Source organism: Vitis vinifera, chromosome 18 (genome assembly GCF_030704535.1).
Source record: "Vitis vinifera cultivar Pinot Noir 40024 chromosome 18, ASM3070453v1".
Classification (NCBI taxonomy): Eukaryota; Viridiplantae; Streptophyta; class Magnoliopsida; order Vitales; family Vitaceae; genus Vitis; species Vitis vinifera.
The window spans coordinates 16,683,269-16,706,044 of record NC_081822.1 but is presented as its reverse complement, the minus strand read 5'-3'; the positions used below and the strand labels follow the sequence as shown (position 1 = coordinate 16,706,044).

General features: G+C 40.9%; 2 protein-coding genes across 2 annotated transcripts; both read left to right on the top strand.

The window, feature by feature from the left end:
- Positions 1 to 1,179: 1,179 nt before the first annotated feature.
- Positions 1,180 to 4,780, top strand: LOC132253117 (uncharacterized). Its single transcript, XM_059734511.1, has 8 exons — positions 1,180 to 1,609; positions 2,159 to 2,246; positions 2,308 to 2,948; positions 3,008 to 3,091; positions 3,185 to 3,427; positions 3,483 to 3,650; positions 3,727 to 3,792; positions 3,864 to 4,780. Exons 1-8 carry the CDS (start codon positions 1,180 to 1,182, stop codon positions 4,778 to 4,780), a joined length of 2,637 nt encoding a protein of 878 aa, XP_059590494.1.
- Positions 4,781 to 18,668: 13,888 nt separating this feature from the next.
- Positions 18,669 to 21,070, top strand: LOC132253116 (uncharacterized). Its single transcript, XM_059734510.1, has 2 exons — positions 18,669 to 19,115; positions 19,181 to 21,070. The coding sequence occupies exons 1-2, from the start codon at positions 18,669 to 18,671 to the stop codon at positions 21,068 to 21,070; spliced, it is 2,337 nt and encodes a 778-aa protein (XP_059590493.1).
- Positions 21,071 to 22,776: the final 1,706 nt, after the last annotated feature.

Below are 22,776 nucleotides of genomic sequence, written 5' to 3'. Positions count from 1 at the left end.
CGATGATGCTAACAGTAATGGTAATGGAAACAGTAATGATGACGGTGACAGTAACGGTTATGATGACGGTAACGGTGACGGTAATGGTTACGGTGACGGTAACGGTAACGGTTATAGTAATGGCGACGATAATTATAAATTTCAATGTAATGGTTACTTTAATGGTTATGGTTACAGTAACGATAATCGTAACGGTCACAATGACAATAATTGTAATTATAATGGTAACAGTGATAGTAACGGTTATGGTAACAGTGATAGAAACGGTTATGGTAACAGTTACAGTGATGGTGACGGTAACGGTGACGATAACAGTATTGAAGACGGTACCAGTAATGGTAACGGTGACGATACCTGTATCGAAGACAGTAGTAGTAATGGTAACAATAACGATAACGGTATTGGTAATGATAACGATGACGGTAACGGTGACGGTGACCTTGATAGTAATAGTGACGGTAACGATGCTAGTAACAGTAACAGTGATAGTAATGGTAACAATGACGGTAACGATAATGGTGATTGTGATGGTGACAGTAACGTTTATGGTGATGGTGATGGTGATGGTAACTATGACGGTGATGGTGACGGTAACTGTGACGGTGATGGTGACGGTAACTGTGACGGTGATGGTAACTATGATGGTAATGGGGACGGGGATGGTCATCGTAATGATAATGGTGATGATAATGTTCTCGATTACGGTAACGATAACGGTGACGGTAACGATAATGGTAATAATAATGGTAACGGTGATGATAATGGTAACGATAACAATGACAGTTACTGCGACGATAAGGGTGACGGTAAAAGTAACGGTAATGGTAATGGTAACGGTAATGGTAACTATAACGGTGATGGAAACAGTCACGATAACGGTCACGGTAATGGTGACGATAATGGTAATTGTGACGGTTATGGTAATGGTGATGGTAACGATCACGGTCATGATAACGGTCACAGTAACTGTGACGATAATGATTATAATAATGGTTATGGTGATGGTAATGGTAACGGTAATGGTAACGGTAATGGTTACGATAAGTGTAACTGTAACGGTGGTGGTAAAAATTATGGTAATGGTAAAGGTAATGGTAACAATGATGGTAACAGTAACGATAACAGTAACGATGATGGTAGCAGTAACGGAAATGAAAAACAATAATGGTGACGATAACGATGACGGTAACAGTGACGGTAATGGTTACGGTTACGATTACCGTAATGGTTACGGTTACGATTACCGTAATGGTTACGGTTACGATTACCGTAATGGTTACGGTAATAGTGATTGTGATTGTAACGACAACGGTAATGGTAACGGTTACTGTAACAGCGAAGATAATGGCAACTATCACGGTAACGATCACTTTAACGATTATGGTTACGATAATGATAATCACAATGGTGACAATGACAATAATGGTAATTGACGGTGATAGTAATGGTTATGCTAACAGTTACAGTGATGGTGATAGTAACGGTGACGATAACAGTATCGAATACGGTAGCAGTAATGGTAATAGTAACGATAATGATAACAGTGTTTGTAATGATAATGGTGACGGTAACGGTGACGATAACAGTATCGAATACGGTAGCAGTAATGGTAATAGTAACGATAATGATAATGATAACGATAACGGTAATGGTAACGGTGATGATAATGGTAACGGTGACGTTGGCAGTAATAGTGATGGTAACGGTGATAGTAACAGTAACGGTGAAGGTGATGGTAACGGTAACGGTGACATTGGCAGTAATAGTGATGGTAACGGTGATAGTAATAGTAACAGTGATGGTAACGGTAATGGTGACGGTAATGGTAATGGTGACTGTGATGGTGACAGTAACGATGATGGTCACAATGACAGTAAGAGTAACGGTAACGGTAGCAGTAACGGTGATGGTAATGGTAATGGTGATGGTAACAATAATGGTGACGGTAATGGTAATGGTGACTGTGATGGTGACTGTGATGGTGACAACAACGGTGATGGTCACAATGATGGTAAGAGTAATGGTCACAGTAACGGTAACGGTGATGGTAACAGTCACGATAACGGTGATGGTAACGGTGATGATAACGGTGATGGTAACGGTAACGAGGACAATCACGGAGTAATGGTGACGATAACATTTACGATTGTGGTAAAAGTAACGGTGACGGTAATGGTAACAGTGACGGTAACGACAACGGTGACAAAAACATTCACGATAACGGTGATGATAACGGTAAAAGAACAGTAACTGTAACAGTGACGGTTACTATAATGATTATGGTAATGGTTACGGTGATGATAATAGTAAAAGTAACAGTAACTGTAATAGTGACGATGGCAATAATGATTATGGTAATGATCACTGTAACTGTGACGATAATAGTAATAGTAACGACGATAGTAACAGTGATGAAAATGATGACGGAAACGATGACAATGACGATAACGATGACGGTGATTGTAAAAGTGATGGTGACGGTAACAGTGATGGTAACGATAACGATGATGGTAATAATGGGAGTAATGGTCACAGTCACAGTCACGCTGATGGTAACGGTGACTATAACAGTGACACTAATGGCTATGATAACGGTAATGATAACGATTATGGTAACAATGACGGTGATGGTAACAGTTACAATAACGGTGACGGTAACGTTGTCGGTAACAGTAACATTTATAGTGATGGTAATGGTAACACTCTCGGTGATGGTCACAGTAACAATTATGGTGACGGTAATGGTAACAATAACGGTAGTAATAATGGTGACAGTAACGGTAACAATAACGGTGACGGTTATCGTAATGATAATAGAAACGATGACTGTGACAATAACAGTAACCGTGATAGTAATAGTGATGTTAATGGTTATGGTGATGGTAACGGTAATGGTAACAATGATGGTGAGAGTAATGGTAATTGTAACGGTGACGGTTACAGTAATGGTAAGGGTGATAGTGACGGTGACTGTATTGGTGATGGTAATAGTGATGATAATGGCTAGGGTACAATGGTAGAAACAGTAACAGTGGTGGTAATGGTGACGGTCACTGTAACGGTAATGGTATCGGTAATGGTAACAGTGATGGTAACGGTAATGGTAACGGTGACGGTAATATTAACGGTAACAGTAATTGTTAAGGTGACAATAATGAAAACGGTAAAGGTGATTGAAACGGAGATGGTAACAGTAATGGTCATAGCCATAGTAACAGTAATGGTGACAATAACAATCACGATTACGGTGATGATAATGATAATAGTGACGATAAAGGCAACAGTGACTGTAACGGTGATATTGACGATAATAGTGATGATAATGGTAACAGTAACGGTAACAATGATGGTAACGGAAAGGGTGAAGATAATTGTCATGATGACTGTAATGGTGATGGTGAAGGTAACGATAACAGTCACGACAACGGTAATGGTAACGGTGACAGTGATGGTAACAGTATCGGTAACGGTGATGGTAACAGTATCGGTAACAGTGACGATAACGGTGATGGCAATGGTGATGATAATGGAGACGGAAACGATGACGGAAAATGGTGAGGGTCACTGTAACGGTCATGATAACGGTAACGATGACGATCATGGTAACGGTCACTGTAATGGTAATAGTGACGATTACGATAATGGTGATGGTAATCGTCACGATCACGATAACAGTCATAGTAACGATGACGGTAATGGTAACGGTAATAGTGACGCTAATTGTAGGTAACGGTGACTGTAACGATGATAATAACAGTAACAGCAATGAAAACGGTAACGGTGATGGTGACGGTAACGGTTACGATGACGATAACGATAATGGTGATTGTGACAGTAATGGTAACGGTAACGATGATAGTGAGGTAACAGTGGCGGTAATGGTTACGGTGATGGTAACGGTAACGACTATAGTAACGATGACGAAAATTATAACTTTCACGGTAACGGTTACTTTAATGGTTATGGTTATGGTAACGATAATCGTAACGGCCACGGTGACGATAATGGTAATTGTAACGATGACGGTGATGGTAACGGTTATGGTAAAAGTTATGGTCATGATGACGGTAACGGTCACGGTAACGATGATGATAACAGTATCGAATACAATACCAGTAATGGTAATGGTGACGATACCTGTATCGGAGATGATAGTAGTAATGGTAACGGTAACGATAATGATAACAATGTTGGTAATGGCAACGATGACCTTGATAGTAATAGTGATGGTAACGGTGATAGTAACTGTAACGATGATAGTAACGGTGATAGTAACAGTAACAGTGATGGTAATGGTAATGGTGATTGTGAAGGTGATGGTAACGTTTATGGTGACGGTGACAGTAACTGTAACGGTGAAGGTAACAATGACGATAACGGTAACGGGGACGGTCATCGTAACAATAACAGGGACGGTCACCGTAATGGTAATGGTGACGATAACGTTCACGATTATGGTAACGATAAAAGTGATGGTAACGATAACGCTAACAGTGATGATAACGGTTACGATAACAGTGATGGTTATTGCCATAGTAAGGGTGATGGTAATAGTAATGGTAATGGTAACGGTAACAATAACAGTAATGGTAAGGATCACGGTGATGGAAATGGTCACGATAACGGTCACGATAATGGTTATGGTCATGGTAATGGTGACGGTAATCGTAATAGTGACGGTTATGGTAATGGTGACGGTAACAATCACGATCACGATAACGGTCACAGTTACTATGATGGTAATGGTTATAGTAATGGTTATGGTGATGATAATGGTTAGAGTAATGGTTACGGTGATGGTAATGATTATAGTAATGGTTACAGTGATGGTAATGGTAACGGTAATGGTTACGATAACTGTAACTTTAACGGTGAGGGTAAAAATTATGATAACGGTAATAGTGACGGTAATAGTAACGATGACGGTAATAGTAATGGTAATGGAAACGGTAATGGTGACGGTAACGATGACGGTAAAGGTGACAGTGACGGTAACGGTGACAGTAACGGTTACCATTACTGTTACTGTAATGGTAAGGGTGATGGTAACGGTAATAGTGATTGTAATTGTAACGATAACAGTAATGGTGACAGTGAGGTGACGGTGACGATAACGGTAACGGTTACAGTAATGATGAAGATAATGGTAACTATCACTGTAACGGTCACTTTAATGGTTATGGTTATGATAATGACAATCGTAATAGTGACGATGACAATAATGGTAATTGACGATGATAGTAATGGTTATGCTAACAATTACGGTGATGGTGACGGTAACGGTCACGGTAACGGTGACGATAACAGTATCGAATATGGTAGCAGTAATGGTAATGGTAACGATAACGATAACAATAACAGTGTTGGTAATGATAATGGTGACGGTAACAGTGACGGTGACGGTAACGGTAACAGTGACAATAACGGTGATAGTAACAGTAACGGTGATGGTAACGATGGTAGTAACGGTAACGGTGACAGTAATGGTAATGGTGACTGTGATGGTGACAGTCACAATAACGGTAAGAATAACGGTCACGGCAACGGTCACGGTAACAGTAACTGTAACAATAGCGGTGATGGTAACGATGACGGTAACGGTGATGGTAACGGTAACGAGGATAATCACGGTAATGGTAATGGTGACGATAACGTTCTCAATTATGGTAAAAATTAAGTGACGGTAATGATAACGGTGACGGTAACGGTAAGGGTAACGGTGATGATAACGGTAAAAGTAACAGTGACGGTTACGATAACGATTATGGTAACAATTACGATGACGGTAACGGTAAAAGTAACAATAATTATAACAGTGACGGTGACAATAACGATAGCGGTAACGATCAATGTAACTATGATGGTAATAGTAACGGTAATGATGACGGTAACGGTGATGAAAATGATGACAAAAATGGTGATGGTAACGGTGACAATGACGATAACACTGACAGTGATTGAAAAGTGACGGTGACGGTAACAGTGATGGTAACGATAACGGTGACTATAACGGTGGCAATAACGGTTACAGTCACGCTGATGGTAATGGTGACGGTAACAATTATGGTGGTAGTGACGGTAACGGCGACAGTAACGGTGATGGTAACAATGACACTAATGGCTATGATAACGATTACGGTAATGGTGACGGTAACGTTGTCGGTAACGGTAACGTTTATAGTGACGGTAATGATAACACTCTCAATAATGGTCACGGTAACAGTTATGGTGACGGTAACGGTAGCAATAATGGTGACGGTGATGGTAACAATAACGGTGACAGTTATTTTAACGATAATAGTAACGGTGACGGTTACAATAATGGTAATCGTGATAGTAACAGTGACGTTAACGGTTATGGTGATGGTAATGGTAATGGTAACAATGACAATGAGAGTAATGGTAATTATAACGGTGACGGTTATAGTGACGGTTACGGTGACAGTAACGGTGATGGTAATGATGACGGTGACTGTAGCGATGATGGTAACAGTGACAGTAACAGCTAGAGTGACGGTGGTAGAAATAGTAACAGTAGTGGTAATGGTCACAGTCATGGTAACGTTCACAGTAACAATGACGGTAACGATGACGGTAAAGGTGACGATAATGGTCACGGTGACGGTACTGATAATGGTAACGGTAACGGTAATAGTGATGGTGATGGTAAAGGTAACGGTGATGGAAATAGTGATAGTAATAGTGATGATAACTATGACGGTAACGGTAATGGGGATGGTCACGGTAATGGTAATGGTGACGATAACATACACGATTACGATAACGGCAACTGTGATGGTAACAGTAACGGTAACTGTGATGGTAACAGTAACGGTAATGGAAACGATAACTGTAACGGTAACAGTGATGATTGCTGTAACGGTGATGGTAATGGTAACGGTAATGATAACGTTAACAATCACAGTGATGATAACGATGATCGTGATGGTAACGGTGATAGTGACGGTAACGATAACAATGATGATAATGGTGATAATGATAGTAATGGCGATTATGGTGATGATCACGGTAACGGTAACGGTATCAATAACGATGACAATGATGATGATGGTTACGATGACTGTAACGATAATGGTAACATTGACAGTAACGGTGACGGTCATGGTAATGGTGACGGTAACGGTCACTGTATCGGTAACAGTCATAGAATGATGAGAGTAATGGTAATGGTATCAGTGACTGTAACGGTGACTGTGACGGTGCCGGTAAAGGTGACAGTAATGGTGACGGTGATGGTGACGGTAATGTGACGGTAACGGTCACGATCATAGTAACGGTCACAATCACGGTGACGATATTGGTTACAGTGACAGTAACGATAACGATTACAATAACAGTAATGATTACTGTAACGGTGACGGTAATAGTAACGGTAATAGTCACGGTAACAGTGATGGGCACAGTGATTGAAACAGTGATGGTAACGGTGATGGTGACGGTGACGGTGGCAATAACTGTGACAGTGATGGTGACTATGACGGTAACGGTAATGATGATGGTAACAGTTATGTTAATATACACGATAACGGTAATGGTAACGGTGATGGTAATAATAATAGAAATAATAACGGTAAGGGTAATGGTGACGGTAATGGTGACGGTAATGGTAACAGTGATAGTGACAGTAACGGTTATGGTAATAGTTACGGTGATGGTGACATTAACGGTCATGATAATGGTGAAGATAACGGTATTACGGACGGTAACAATAATGTTAACGGTAACGATAACGATAACGGTGATGATATTGATAACAGTGACGGTATTGGTGACTATGATGGTGAGTGTGACGGTGATGGTAATGGTAATGGTAATGGTGACGGTAATGGTAACGGTGATGGTAACTTTAAGAATTACGATAATGGTGATGGAAACGGTAACGATCATGGTCATGGTCATGGTCACAGTAACGGTAATGGTGACGATAACGATCATGATTACGGTGATGGTAATGATAACACTGACGGTAATGGCAACAGTGACGATAACGGTGATATTGACGATAATGGTAACAGTAACGGTAACAATGATGATTGTAAGGATAACAATAACAGTGATGCTATTAGTAATGGTAACGATGATGGTAATAGTAACGATAATGGAAACGGTAACGGTGAAGGTAACGGTGACGATGAAGGTAACGATAACGGTCACGACTAGGGTAACGGTAATGGTGACGATAATGGAGACGGTAACGGTGATGAAAACGGTCACGATAACGGTGACGATTAGGGCAACGGTGACGGTAATGGTGATGGTAACAATTATGATAACGGTAACTATAACGGTGACGGTAAAAATAACGGTGACGGTAAAAATAACAGTAACGGTAAATGTGACAGTAATAGTCACACTAACAGTAACGGTAACGGTAATGGTAACGGTGACGGTAACAATGATGGTAACAGTAACGGTAATGGAAACGGTAACGATGACGGTAACAATTACGGTAATAGTGATGGCAACGGTTACTGTAACGATAATGTGATTGTGGCAGTAATGGTAATGGTAACGGTGACAATGAGGTGACAGTGAAGGTAATGGTTACGGTGGCGGTAAAGATAACAGTTACAGTAACAGTGACAATAATTATAACTTTCACAGTAACAGTCACTATAACGGCTATGGTTATGGTAACGATAACCATAACGATTACGGTGACAATAATGGTAATTATAACGGTGACCGTTATAGTAACGGTTATGGTAATAGTTACGGTTATGGTAACGATCATGGTAACGGTGACGATAACAGTATCAAAGACGGTAACAGTAATGGTGATGGTGACGATACCTGTATCGAAGACGGTAGTAGTAATGGTAACGGTAACGATAACAATAACGGTGTTGGTTATGATAATGGTGACGGTAACAGTAACGGTGATGGTAAAGGTAATGGTGACGTCGATAGTAGTAGTGATGGTAACAGTGATAGTAACGATAGTGATGATAGTAACGGTAACGGTGATAGTAACGATAATAGTGATGGTAAAGGTCATAGTAAAGGTAACGATGAGGGTAACGATAATGGTGATTGTAATGGTAACGGTCATAGTAAAGGTAATGATGAGGGCAACAGTGATAGTAACAGTAACGGTAATGGTGATTATGATGGTGATGGTAACGGTAACGATGACTGTCACAGTGACGGTAATGGTAATGGTAATGGTAACGATGACGGTAACGGTAATGGGGACGGTCACCGTAACTGTAATGGTGATGATAACATTCACGATTACGATAATGATAATGGTGATGGTAACGTTTACGGTAATGGTTACGGTAACGGTAATGGTGTCTGTGACAGTAACGATACTGGTGTCTATGACAATAACAGTAACGGTGACAGTGAGGTGACGATGACGGTAATGGTTATAGTGATGGTAATGGTAACGGTTACAATAACGGTGACGATAATTATAACTTTCATGATAACGGTCACTTTAATGGTTATGGTTATGGTAACGATCACGGTGACAATAATGGTAATTGTAATGGTGATGGTGATAGTGATAGTAACGATTATGGTAACAGTTAAGGTGATGATGACGGTGACGGTGACGGTAATGATCACGGTAATGATGACGATAACAGTATTGAAGACGGTAACAATAATGGTAACGGTGACAATACTTGTATCAAAGATGGTAGTAATAATGGTAACGGTAACGATAACAAGAACAATGGTTGTAATGATAATGGTGATGGTAACGGTAACGGTAATGGTGACGTTGATAGTAGTAGTGACGGTAACAGTGATAGTAACGGTGATAGTAACAATGACGGTAACGGTGATGGTAATGGTAATGGTGATTGTGATGGTGACAGTAACGGAAATGGTAACGGTGATGGTCACAGTGATGATAATGGTAACGGTAATAGTGACGGTAACGGTAATGGTAACGGTGATGGTAATGATGACCGTAGTGGTAACGGGAACAATTACCATAACGGTAATGGTGACGATAATGTTCACGATAACGATGACGGTAACAGTAATGGTAACAATAATGATAACGGTAATGGTAACGATAACAGTAATGATAATGGTAATGGTAACGGTAACGATAACAATAACGATGACAAAAACGGTTGCGGTAACGGTCACGATCACGGTAATGTAATAGTGATGGTTACGGTAATGGTGATGGTAACGGTCATGGTCATGATAACGGTCACAATAACTGTGACGGTAATGGTGACAGTAATGGTTACGGTGACGGTAATGCTAAAGGCAATGGTTACAATAACTATAATTGTAACGGTTGTGGTAAAAATTACGGTAACGGTAATAGTGATGGTAACAGTAATGGTAACAATAGCGATGACAGTAATGGTGACAGTAAAGGTGACAGTGACGGTAAAGGTGACGGTGACAATTACGGTTATGGTTACTATAATGGTTATAGTGATGGTAACGGTAATAGTGACTGTGATTGTAACAGCAACGGTAACGGTGACAGTGATGATAACGGTTACGATGACGGTAACGGTAACGATAATCGTAATGGTGATGGTGACAATAATGATAATTGACGTTGATAGTAACGATTATGGTAAACGTTACGGTGACGGTGACGGTAACGATGACAATAACAGTATCGAATATGGTAATAGTGATGGTAACAGTAACGATGACGGTAACGGTAAGAGTGACACTGACAGTAATAGTGACGGTAACAATGATAGTAATGGTAATGGTGATAGTAATGGTAACGATGATCGTAACGGTAACAGTGATAGTAATGGTAATGGTGATCGTAACGGTAATGGTGATGGTAACGGTTACGATCACAATGACGGTAATGATCATGGTAATGGTAACGGTAACAATAACGATAACGGTGATGGTAACAGTGACAGTAATGGTGATGGTAACGATAATGAGGATAGTCACGGTAACGGTAATGGTGACAATAACGTTCACGATTACGGTAACAGTAACGGTGACGGTAATGGTGACAGTGACGGTAACGCTACCGGTGACGGTGATGATAACGGTAACGGTAAGAGTGATGGTTACTGCGACGGTAATGGTAACTGTAACGATAACGGTAACGGTGATGATAACTGTGACGATGACGGTGATAGTGACAATGATGTTAACGGCGACGGTGGCTGTAACACTGACGGTAACGGTGAACGTGACCGTAATGGCAATTACAGTGATGGTCACGGTAATGGTAATGGTAAAAATAACAATGATGGTGACGGTGACGGTGACAATGACGATGATTGTAACGATAACGGTGACTGTGACGGTCATGATAATGGTGATAGTAATGGTCACTGTATCGATAACAGTCATAGTAATTATGAGAGTAACGGTAACGATGATGGTAAATGTGATGGTAATGGTAACAGTTATGGTGACAGTAACGGTTATGATAACAATTACGATGATAGTGACGATAACGGTGATGATAACAGTATTGAAGACGGTAACGGTAACGATAACAGTGACGATAACGGTAACAGGGACAGTCAGGGTAATGGTAATGGTGACAGTGACAATGACGGTAATTGTAACGAAAAGGGTGATGATAATGGTCATTATGATGGTAACGGTGACTATTACGTTGAAGCTCACGGTAACAGTGATGGTAATGATGATCGTAACAATTTTGGTGACGATGACGGTAATAGTGACACTAATGGCTACGATAACAGTAATGATCACGGTAACGATTACGGAGACGGTGACGGTAACAGTATTGATAACAGTCACGATAACGGTGTCGGTAACGGTGACAATGACGATGATTGAAACAGTGATGGTAACGATGATGGTGATAGTAACTGTTATGATAAGGGTAAAGGTAACGGTAATGGTAACAATGATGGTAACAGTCACAGTCATGGTCACGATCATGGTAACAGTGACGGTAATGCTAACGGTGATGGTGTCTATCACAATGATGTTAACGATGACGGTAATGGTCACGATAACGAAGACGATAACAATTATGGTCATGATGATGGTGACGGTGATGGTAATAGAAATGGTGACGCTAACGGTAACAGTGACAATATCGATAACAGTAACTGTAAAGTTTATAGTGACGGTAATGAAAACTGTCTCAGTAATGGTCACGGTAACGGTTATAGTGACGATAACGGTAATAGAAATTGTGATGCTAACGGTAACGGTGACAGTAACGGTAAGGGTAACATTTATAGTGAAGGTAACGGTAACTATCTCGGTAATGGTCATGGTAATGATTATGGTGACGGTAACGGTAATAGTAATGGTAGCAATAATGGTGACGGTAATAATAAAGGCGATGATTATCGTAACGATAATAGTAACGGTGACGGTGACGGTGACATTAACGGTAACCGTGATAGTAACAGTGACGTTAACGGTTATGGTGATGGTAACAGTAATGGTAATAATGACGATGATAGTAATGGTAATTGTAACGGTGATGCTGACGGTGATTGTAGCGATGATGGAAACAGTGACGGTAATGGCTATGGTGACAGTGGTAGAAGCAGTAACGTTAGTGGTATTGGTGACGTTCACTGTAACGGTAATGGTAACGGTCACGATAACGGTGACGGTATTATTAACGGCAATGGTAATTATTATGGTGACAGTAACGGAGACAGTAAAGGTGATCGAAATGGAGATGGTAACAATAACAGTGACGGTAAGAGTGATGGTGACGATAACGGTTACAGTAATGATAACGGTAATGGTAATGGTGATGGTGATAGTTATAGTGATGGTAACAATAATGGTAATAGTAATAGTGACGGTAACGGTGACTGTTAGGGTAACGGTGATGGTAACGGTCACGATCACGGTCACAGTCAAGGTAACGATGACGGTAATGGTAACGGTGACGGTAATGGTGACGGTAATGGTGACGGTAACAGTGACGGTAACGGTAAAGGTGATGGTAACAGTTATCGTAACGATCACGATAATGGTAACGGTTAGAGTAATGGTAACGGTGACGGTAACAATAATAAAAACAATAATGGTAACGGTGGCAGTGACTATAACGAAAACGAGGACTATGACAGTAATGGTAATGGTGACGGTAACGGTCACTATATTGGTAACAATCATAGTAATTATCATAGTAACGATAATGGTAACGGTGATGGTGACACTAACGGTTATGGTAACAATTATGGTGATGGTGACGGTAACGGTGATGATAACAATATCGAAGACGGTAATAGTAATGGTAATGGTAACGATAACGATAACGATGTAGGTAATGATAACGGTGACGGTAACGAAAACGGTGACGGTAATGGTAATAGTGACGGTAACAGTGACGGTATCGGTGATAGTAACGGTGACAGTAATGGTGATTGTGGTGGTGACGATAACAGTGACGATGACGGTAACGGTAACGGTCGTGGTAACGGTGACTGTAACTGTAACAGGGATGGTCACGGTAATAGTAATGGTGATGATTACGTGTGATTATGGTAACAATAATGGTAATGGTAACGGTGACAGTAACCGTAACAATGACGGTAACGGTAATGGTAACGGTGACAGTAACCATAACAATGACGGTAACGGTAATGGTAACGGTGATGATAACGGTAACGATAATAGTGACAGTTACTACAACGATAACGATAATGGTAATGGTAACGGTCACACTCACGGTAACGATAACAATGTCGATGACCGTGACGGTAATGACGATGATGACGGTAACGGTGACAGTGACAGTAATGGCGATTACTGTGATGGTCACGAAACATAACAGTATCAATAACGGTGATAGTGACAATTACTGTGACAATGACTGTAACGGTCACTATATCGGTAACAGTCATAGTAATGATGAGAGTAACGATAACGGTGATGGTATCAGTGACGATAATGGTGATGGTGACAGTAACGGTAATGGTAATGGTAATGGTAACGGTGACTGTAATGGTAATAGGGATGGTCACGGTAATAGTAATGGTGATGATAACGTGTGATTATGGTAATGGTAATGGTAACGGTGACGGTAACCGTAACAATGACGGTAACGGTGATGATAACGGTAATGGTAATAGTGACAGTTACTAAAACGGTAACGATAACGGTAATGGTAACGGTCACACTCACAGTGACGATAACAGTGTCAATGACCGTGACGGTAACGACGATGGTGACGATAACAGTGACAGTGACAGTAATGGCGATTACTGTGATGGTCACGATAACGATAACGGTATCAATAACGGTGACGGTGACGATTACTGTGACGATGATTGTAACGGTCACTATATCGGTAACAGTCATAGTAATGATGAGAGTAACGGTAATAGTGATGGTATCAGTGACGGTAATGGTAATGGTGACGATGGCTGTAACGGTAATAGTGACGGTGACGGTATTGGTTACAGTGACAGTAATGGTAACGATTACGATAATAGTAACAATAATGGTAACGGTAATTGTCATGGTAATGGTGATGGTCACGGTGATGGTAATGTTAACGGTGATGGAAACTATGAGGGTTATGGTAACAGTCACGATCAATGTAATGATGATGGCAACGGTGACGATAACGATAACGGTGATGGTAACGATCACGATAACGGTAATGGTAACGGTGATGGTTACAATAACAGAAACAATAACGATAATGGTGATAGTAATAATACCAGAAACAATAATGGTAATGATAACGGTGATGGTAACAAAGACAGTAATAGTAACGGTGACTGTAACGGTGACGGTGACGGTAACGGTTATGGTAACAGTTACGGTGACGGTGACGTTAACAGTCACAATAACATTGAAGATAATGGTATCGCAATCGATAACGGTAACGGTAACAGTTACGGTAACGATAATGATAACGGTGACGGTATTGATAACGGTGATGGTAAGGGTAACGGTGACGATAACGGTATTGGTGACTATGATGGTGACGGTAACGGTAACGGTGATAGTAATGGTAACGGTGACGATAACGGTATTGGTGACGGTAATGGTGACGGTGACGGTAACTTTAACGATAATTATAATGGTGATGGAAACGATAACGGTCACGGTCATGGTAACTATAATGGGAACAGTGATGGTAACGGTGATATTAACGATAATAGTGACAATAATGGTAACAATGATGACGGTAAACATAAAGGTAACAATAACAGTGACGCTAACAGTAACTGTAACGGCAACGGTGATGGTAACGATTATGGTAACAGTAACGGTAATGGAAACGGTAACGATAATGGAAACGGTGACAGTGACGATAACGGTGACAGTAACAATTACGGTAACGGTTACGGTGATGGTAACGATAACGGTTACGGTGACGGTAACGATTACGGAGATGGTAACAATAATGGTGATTGTGACAGTAATGGTAACGGTAACGGTGACAGTTAGGTGGCGGTGACGGTAATGGTTACGGTAACGGTTATAGTAACGGTGATGATAATTATAACTTTCATGGTAACGGTCACTTAACGGTTATGGTTACGGTAATGATAATCGTAACGGTCACGGTGACAATAATGGTAATGGTAATAGTGACGGTGATAGTAACAGTTACGATGACGGTGATAGTAACAGTTACGGTGACGGTGATAGTAATAGTTACGGTGACGGTGACGGTAATGATTATAGTAACAGTGACGATAACAGTATCGAAGACGGTAATAGTAATGGTAACGGTGACGATACCTGTATCAAAGACGACAGTAATAATGGTAACAGTAATGATAACAATAACAGTGTTGGTAATGATAATGGTGATGGTAACGGTAACGGTAACGGTGACGTTGCTAGTAGTAGTGACAGTAACGGTGATAGTAACGGTAACGGTGATAAGTAACGGTAACAGTAATGGTAATGGTGATAGTAACAGTAACGGTGATGGTAACGGTAATGGTGACTGTGATGGTGATGGTAACGAAAATGATAACGGTGATGGTAACAGTGACGATAACGGTAACGGTAATGGTAATGGTAATGATAACGGTGCTGGTAATAATAACGGTAACGGTAACGATGACGTTGATAGTAATAATGACGGTAACAGTGATAATAACGATAACGGTGATAGTAACGGTAACAGTGATGGTGATGGTTACGATGATTGTAGCGATCACGGTAATGGTGACGGTAACGGTCACTGTATCGGCAACAGTCATAGAATGATGAGAGTAATGGTAATGGTGACGGTAATGTGATGATAACAGTCAAGGTCACAGTAATGGTCATATTCACGGTGACGATATTGGTTATGGTGACAGTAGTGATAACGATGACGGTAACAATAATGATTACTGTAACGATGACGGTAATAGTAACAGTTTAGGTCATGGTAATAGTCAGGTAACGGTGATCGACACGGTGATTGAAATAGTGATGGTAATAGTGACGATGATAGTGCGGGTGGCGATAACTGTGACGGTCATGGTAACGATGACGGTTACGTAATAGTCATGGTTAAGGTAATGATGATGGTAATGGTGATGGTAACAATAATAGAAACAATAACGGTAACGGTAACGGTGATGGTAATAGAGATGGTAACGGTAACGGTGACTATAACGGTGACAGTAATGGTAACGGTGACGGTAACGATCATGATAACGGTGGAGATAACGGTATCGCGGACAGTAACGGTAATGGTAACGGTAATGATAACGATAACGGTGATGGTATTGATAACAGTGACGATAACGGTAATGGTAATGGTAAGGCGTTAACGATGATAGTAACGGTAATGGTGATATTGACAGTAAAAATGATGGTAACGGTTAGTAACACTAATGGTGATGGTATCGGTATTGGTGACTATGATGGTGACTATGACAGTGACGGTAATGGTGACGGTAACTTTAATGGTAACAGTAATGATGATGGAAATCGTAACGGTAACGGTGACGATAACGATCAGGATTATGATGACGGTAATGGTAACAGTGACGATAAGGGTGATATTGACGATAACAGTGACAATAATCATAATAGTAACGGTAATAATGATGGTAACGGTAAGGGTGACGATAATTTTCATGATGACGGTAACGGTGACGGTGAAAGTAACGATAATGGTCACAGTCACAGTAACAGTAACGGTAACGTTGATGATAACGGTGACTGTGATGGTAACGGTGACGGTAACAGTGATGGTGAACGGTAACGGTGACGATAACATTGATGATAACGATGACTGTGACTGTAATAGTGATGATAATGGAGACGGTAACGGTGATGGTAACAGTAACGGTAATGGTAACGGTGACGAAAACTGTGACAGTAATGGTGACGGTGACGGTAATGGTGACTATCACGATAACGGTCACGGTCACTGTAACGGTAACGGTAATGGTAATAGTGACAGTTACGATAATGCTGATGGTAACAGTCACAATCAAGATAACGGTCACACTAACGAAGACGGTAATGGTAATGGTACCGATTACGATAACGATAACTATAATAGTGACGGTAAAAATAATGGTAACGGTAAAGGTAATGGTAATAGTGACGGTAACGGTAACAGTAACAATGACGGTAATGATGACTGTAACGGTGATGGTAAAGGTGATGGTAACGGTTACGGTTAGAATTTCTGTAACAGTTATGATGATGGTAACGATAATAGTGACTGTGATTATAACGGTAACGGTAACGGTGATAGTGAGGTGACGGTGACGATAAGGGTTACGGTGACGGTAACAGTAACAGTGATGGTATTAGTGACATTGATAGTAATAGTGATGGTAACAGTGATGGTAATGGTGATAGTAACGGTAACGGTAATGGTGACTGTGATGGTGACTGTGATGGTGACAGTAATGGTGACGGTAACAGTGATGGTCACAATGATGGTAACGCTAATGGTGACGGTGACGGTAACAGTGATGGTAACGGTAATGGTGATGATAACAGTAATGGTAATGGTGACTGTAACGGTGATGGTGATGGTAATGGTGACGCTGAAGTTAACAGCCATGATAACAGTATCGCGGACGGTAACGGTAATGGTAACGGTAACGGTAATGATAACGATAACGGTGATGGTAACAGTGACTGTAACGGTAACAGTAATGGTGACGATAACATTCACGATTACTGTAACAGTAACGGTGATAGTAATGGTAACGGTAACGATATCTTTGACAATAATGGTAATGGTAACAGTGATGGTAACAGTGAACATGACAGTAATGGCAATTACTGTGATAGTCACGGTAACGGTAACGGTAAAAATAACGGTGACGGTGACAGTGACGATGACTATAACAGTAACGGTGATGGTCAAGATAATGGTGACGGTAATGGTCACTGTATCGATAACAGTCATAGTAATAATGAGAGTAACGGTAACGGTGATGATAACAGTATCGAAGACGGTAACAGTAATGGTAACGGTAACAATAACGATAACGGTGTGGGTAATGATAATGGTGACAGTAACGATAATGGTAACAGGGACGGTCAGGGCAACGATAATGGTGATGATAACATGTGATTATGGTAACGATAACAGTGGCAATAATGGTAACGTGACGATAACCGTAACGGTGGCGGTAACGGTAACAGTGATGATAACGGTAATGGTAATAGTGACAGTTACTGTAATGGTGACGATAATGTACACGATTACGGTAACAGTAACGGTGATGGTAACAGTAACGGTAACGGTGACGGTAATGGAAACGATAATTGTAACGGTAACAGTAATGGTAGCGGTAATGGTCACGATGACAATAACGGTGATGGTGACAGTGACGGTAACGGTGATGGTGATGGTGACGGTAATAGTATCAATAATGGTGATGATGACTATAATGGTAACAGTGACAATAATGGTCATGGTCACGGTCACGGTAATGGTAAAGGTAACGGTCACTGTATCAATAACAATCATAGTAATGATGAGGGTAGCGGCAACAGTAACGATATCAGTGACTGTAACAGTGATGCTGACGATGACGGTGATGGTGATGGTGACAGTAACGATAACGATAACGTGGATGGTGACGGTGACAATAACTGTAACGGTAATGGTGACGGTAACAATAACAGAAACAATAACGGTAACGGTGACGATGAGTGTAATGATAACGGTGACTGTGATGGTAACGATGACAGTCACGGTAATAGTAATAGTAACGATCACGGTAACGGTGACGGTAACAGTAACGGTAATGGTAACAGTAAGGGTAACGGTAAGGATAATGATAACGATGACGAAAATGGTCATGATAACGATCACGGTCATGGTAATAGTGACGATTTCGATAATGGTAATGGGAACGACCACGATCACAATAACAGTCACAGTAACGGTGACGTTAATGGTTACGATAACGGTAACTATAACAGTGACGGTAAAAATAACGGTGGCGGTGACGATGGTGGTAATAGTGACTACAACAATAAAAGTGATGATAATGGTTACGGTGATGGTAACGATATCGTGGACGATAACTGTAATGGTAACAGTAACTGTGATCATAACGGTAACTGCAACAGTGATGATAATGATGACGGTAACAGTAACCGTGACGGTAATGGCAGTAGTGACGGTAACAGTAACGGTGATAGTAACAACAATAGTGACGATAACGATGATAGTGATGGTAACGGTAACGATAACGATGACAATGACGGTAATTGTAACGGAAAGGGTGACGATAATGGTCATGATGACAGTAACGGTGACGATTATGTTGAAGCTCACGGTAACGATGATGGTAATGGTGACCGTAACAGTTACAGTGATGGTGACGATAACGGTGATGGTAACCATGACGGTAATAGTGACAATAATGGATACGATAACAGTAATGATAATGGTAACGATAATGGTGACGATGACGGTAACAGTCACGATAAAGGTGACGATAACGATGATGGTAACGATAACGGTAACGGTGATAATAAGGGTGACAGTAACGATTATGATAACTGTAAAGGTAACAGTAACGGTAATGATGATGGTAACAGTCACGGTCACAGTAACAATGACGGTAATGATGATGGTAACGATGACGGTGATGCTAACGGTGATGGTGACTGTCACAGTGACGTTAACGGTCACGATATCGAAGACGATAACAGTGACGGTCATGATGACGGTAATAGAAATGGTGACGATAACGATAACGGTGATAGTAACGTTTATATTGACGGTAACGGTAACTGTCTTGATAATGGTCACGATAACGGTTATGGTGACGGTAACGGTAATAGAAATGGTGATGCTAACGGTAACGGTGACAGTAACGATAATAGAAATGGTGATGCTAACGGTAACGGTGACAGTAACGATAACGGTAACGTTTATAGTGACGATAATAGTAGCTATCTCGGTAATGGTGATGGTGACGGTAACAATAATGGTGACGGTGACGATAATAATAACAGTGACAGTTATCGTAATGATAATATTAACGGTGATGGTGACGGTGACAATAACGGTAATCGTGACAATAATAGTGACGTTAACGGTTATGGTGATGGTAATAATAATGGTAACAATGATGGTGATAGTAATGGTAATTGTAACGGTGACGGTTATGGTGACGGTGACAGTAACGGTGACGATGATGGTGATTGTAGTGGCTATGGTGATGGTGGTAGAAGTAGTAATGGTAGTGGTAATGGTGACAATTACTGTAACAGTAACGGTAATGGTAATGGTCACGATAACGATGACGGTAATATTAACAGTGCTGGTAATTGTTACGATGATAGTAACGGAGATGGTGAAGGTGATCGAAATGAAGATGGTAACGGTAAGAGTGATGGTGACGATAACGGTTACATCAATGGTTACGGTAACAATTACAATAAAGATTACGGTCACAATAACGGTAATGGTAACGGTGATGGTGACAGTTACAGTGACGATAATAGTAATGGTAACAATAACAGTGACGATAATAGTAATGGTAACAATAACAGTGACGGTAACGGTGACTGTTATAGTACTGGTGATGCTAAGGGTCACGATCAAGGTAACGATGACGGTAACGGTAATAGTGATGGTAACAGTAATGGTGATAGTAATAGTTACGGTAACGATCACGATAACAGTAATGGTTAGAGTAATGGTACCGGTGACAGTAACAATAACAAAAACAATAACGGTAACGGTGGCGGTAATTGTAACGAAAACGGTGACTATGACGATAACGGTGATGGTCACGGTCATTGTATCGGTAACAGTCATAGTAATGATCACAGTAATGGTAACGGTGACGGTAATGGTAATGGTGACAGTAACGGTTATGGTAACAATTACGGTGACGGTAACGGTGATGATAACAATATCGAAGACGGTAATAGTAATGGTAATGGTAACGATAACGATAACGGTCTGGGTAATGATAACGCTGATGGTAAAAGTAACAGTAACGGTGACGATAACGGTTACAGTGACAGTAACGGTAATGGTTATGGTGACGGTAACGATAACGGTAACGATGGCGATGACACTACACTAATGATAACGATCATGGTCATGGTAATGATGACGATAACAGTGACGGTTATAGTTACTGTAACGGTAACAGTAACGGTAATGGTATTAGTGATGGTAACAATAACGAAAACTGTAATGGTAACAGTAATGGTGGTGGTAAAAGTAACGGTAACAATAACGATAACGTTGAAAGTGACGATAACGGTGACGGTAACGGTAACGGTTACGATAATGGTTAGGGTGACTGTAACTTTAACAGTAACAATAACGGTGATGGTGACCGTAACAGTAAAGGTAAGGGTGATGGTGATGCTAATGGTGACGGTGACGGTAATCGTAACGGTAACAAAAATGGTGACGATCAGTGATGGTTATGGTAACGGTGATGGTAACAGTAATGGTGACAATAACGGTGACGATTATGATTATTATAACAGTTACGATAACAGTTATTGTTACCGTAATGTTGATGATAACGGTCATGATCACGGTAACGGTCACAGTAACGATGACGGTAACAATATCAGTAACGCTAACGGTAACGGTCACGGTAAAGGTGACGATAACAGCAATTGTAACAGTAAGGGAGACGGAAATGGTGACGATAAAGGTGATGGTGATGGTAACGGTTACGGTGATGGTGATGGTAATGGTAATGATGACTGTGACAGTAATAATAATGGTGGCGGGGATGGTGGTGCTAATAGTGACTACAACGGTAATGGTGAAGGTAACAATGACGGTAACGGTTACGGTTACGATGACGGTTACGGTGTCGGTAATGGTAAGGGTAACGGTGACGATGATGGTGACTATAATGGTAACGATAAGGGTGACGGTGATGGGGATAGTAAAGGTAACGGTAATGATATCATGGATGGTAACGGTAATGGTAACGGTGACAGTAACGGTAACTGTGACAGCAATGGTAATAGTAATAGTAACGGTAACGATAACGGTAATAGTAACGGTGAAGGTAATGGCAGTTGTGACGGTAACAGTTACGGTGACGATAACAACAGTAGTGACAGTAACGGTAATAGTGATGGTAACGGTAACGGTAACAGTGATGGTAACGGTAACGATAACGGTAACGATGATGATGACGATAACTGTAACGGAAAGGGTGACGAGAATGGTCATGATGATGGTAACGGTGACGGTGACGGTGATGGTAACGGTGACGGTAACAGTTATTGTGACGATGATGGTGATGGTAATGGTGACGGTAACAATGACACTAATGGCTACGATAACGGTAATGATAACAATAACGGTGACGGTGACGGTGACGATAACAGTATAGGTAACAGACACAATAACGGTGA

Excerpts from the sequence above, each read along its gene's own strand:
- LOC132253117 (XM_059734511.1), top strand. The coding sequence starts at position 1,180 with ATGACGGTAACAGTGACGGTAATGGTTACGGTTACGATTACCGTAATG. Across the intron at positions 1,610-2,158 it reads CGAATACGGTAGCAGTAATG|TAACGGTGACGGTAATGGTA; the intron begins GTAATAGTAACG and ends TTGTGGTAAAAG. Across the intron at positions 3,092-3,184 it reads CGGTAATGGTAACAGTGATG|ATGGTAACAGTAATGGTCAT; the intron begins GTAACGGTAATG and ends ATTGAAACGGAG.
- LOC132253116 (XM_059734510.1), top strand. The coding sequence starts at position 18,669 with ATGGAAACGATAATTGTAACGGTAACAGTAATGGTAGCGGTAATGGTC. Across the intron at positions 19,116-19,180 it reads TGGTAACGATGACAGTCACG|GGTAACGGTAAGGATAATGA; the intron begins GTAATAGTAATA and ends GGTAACAGTAAG.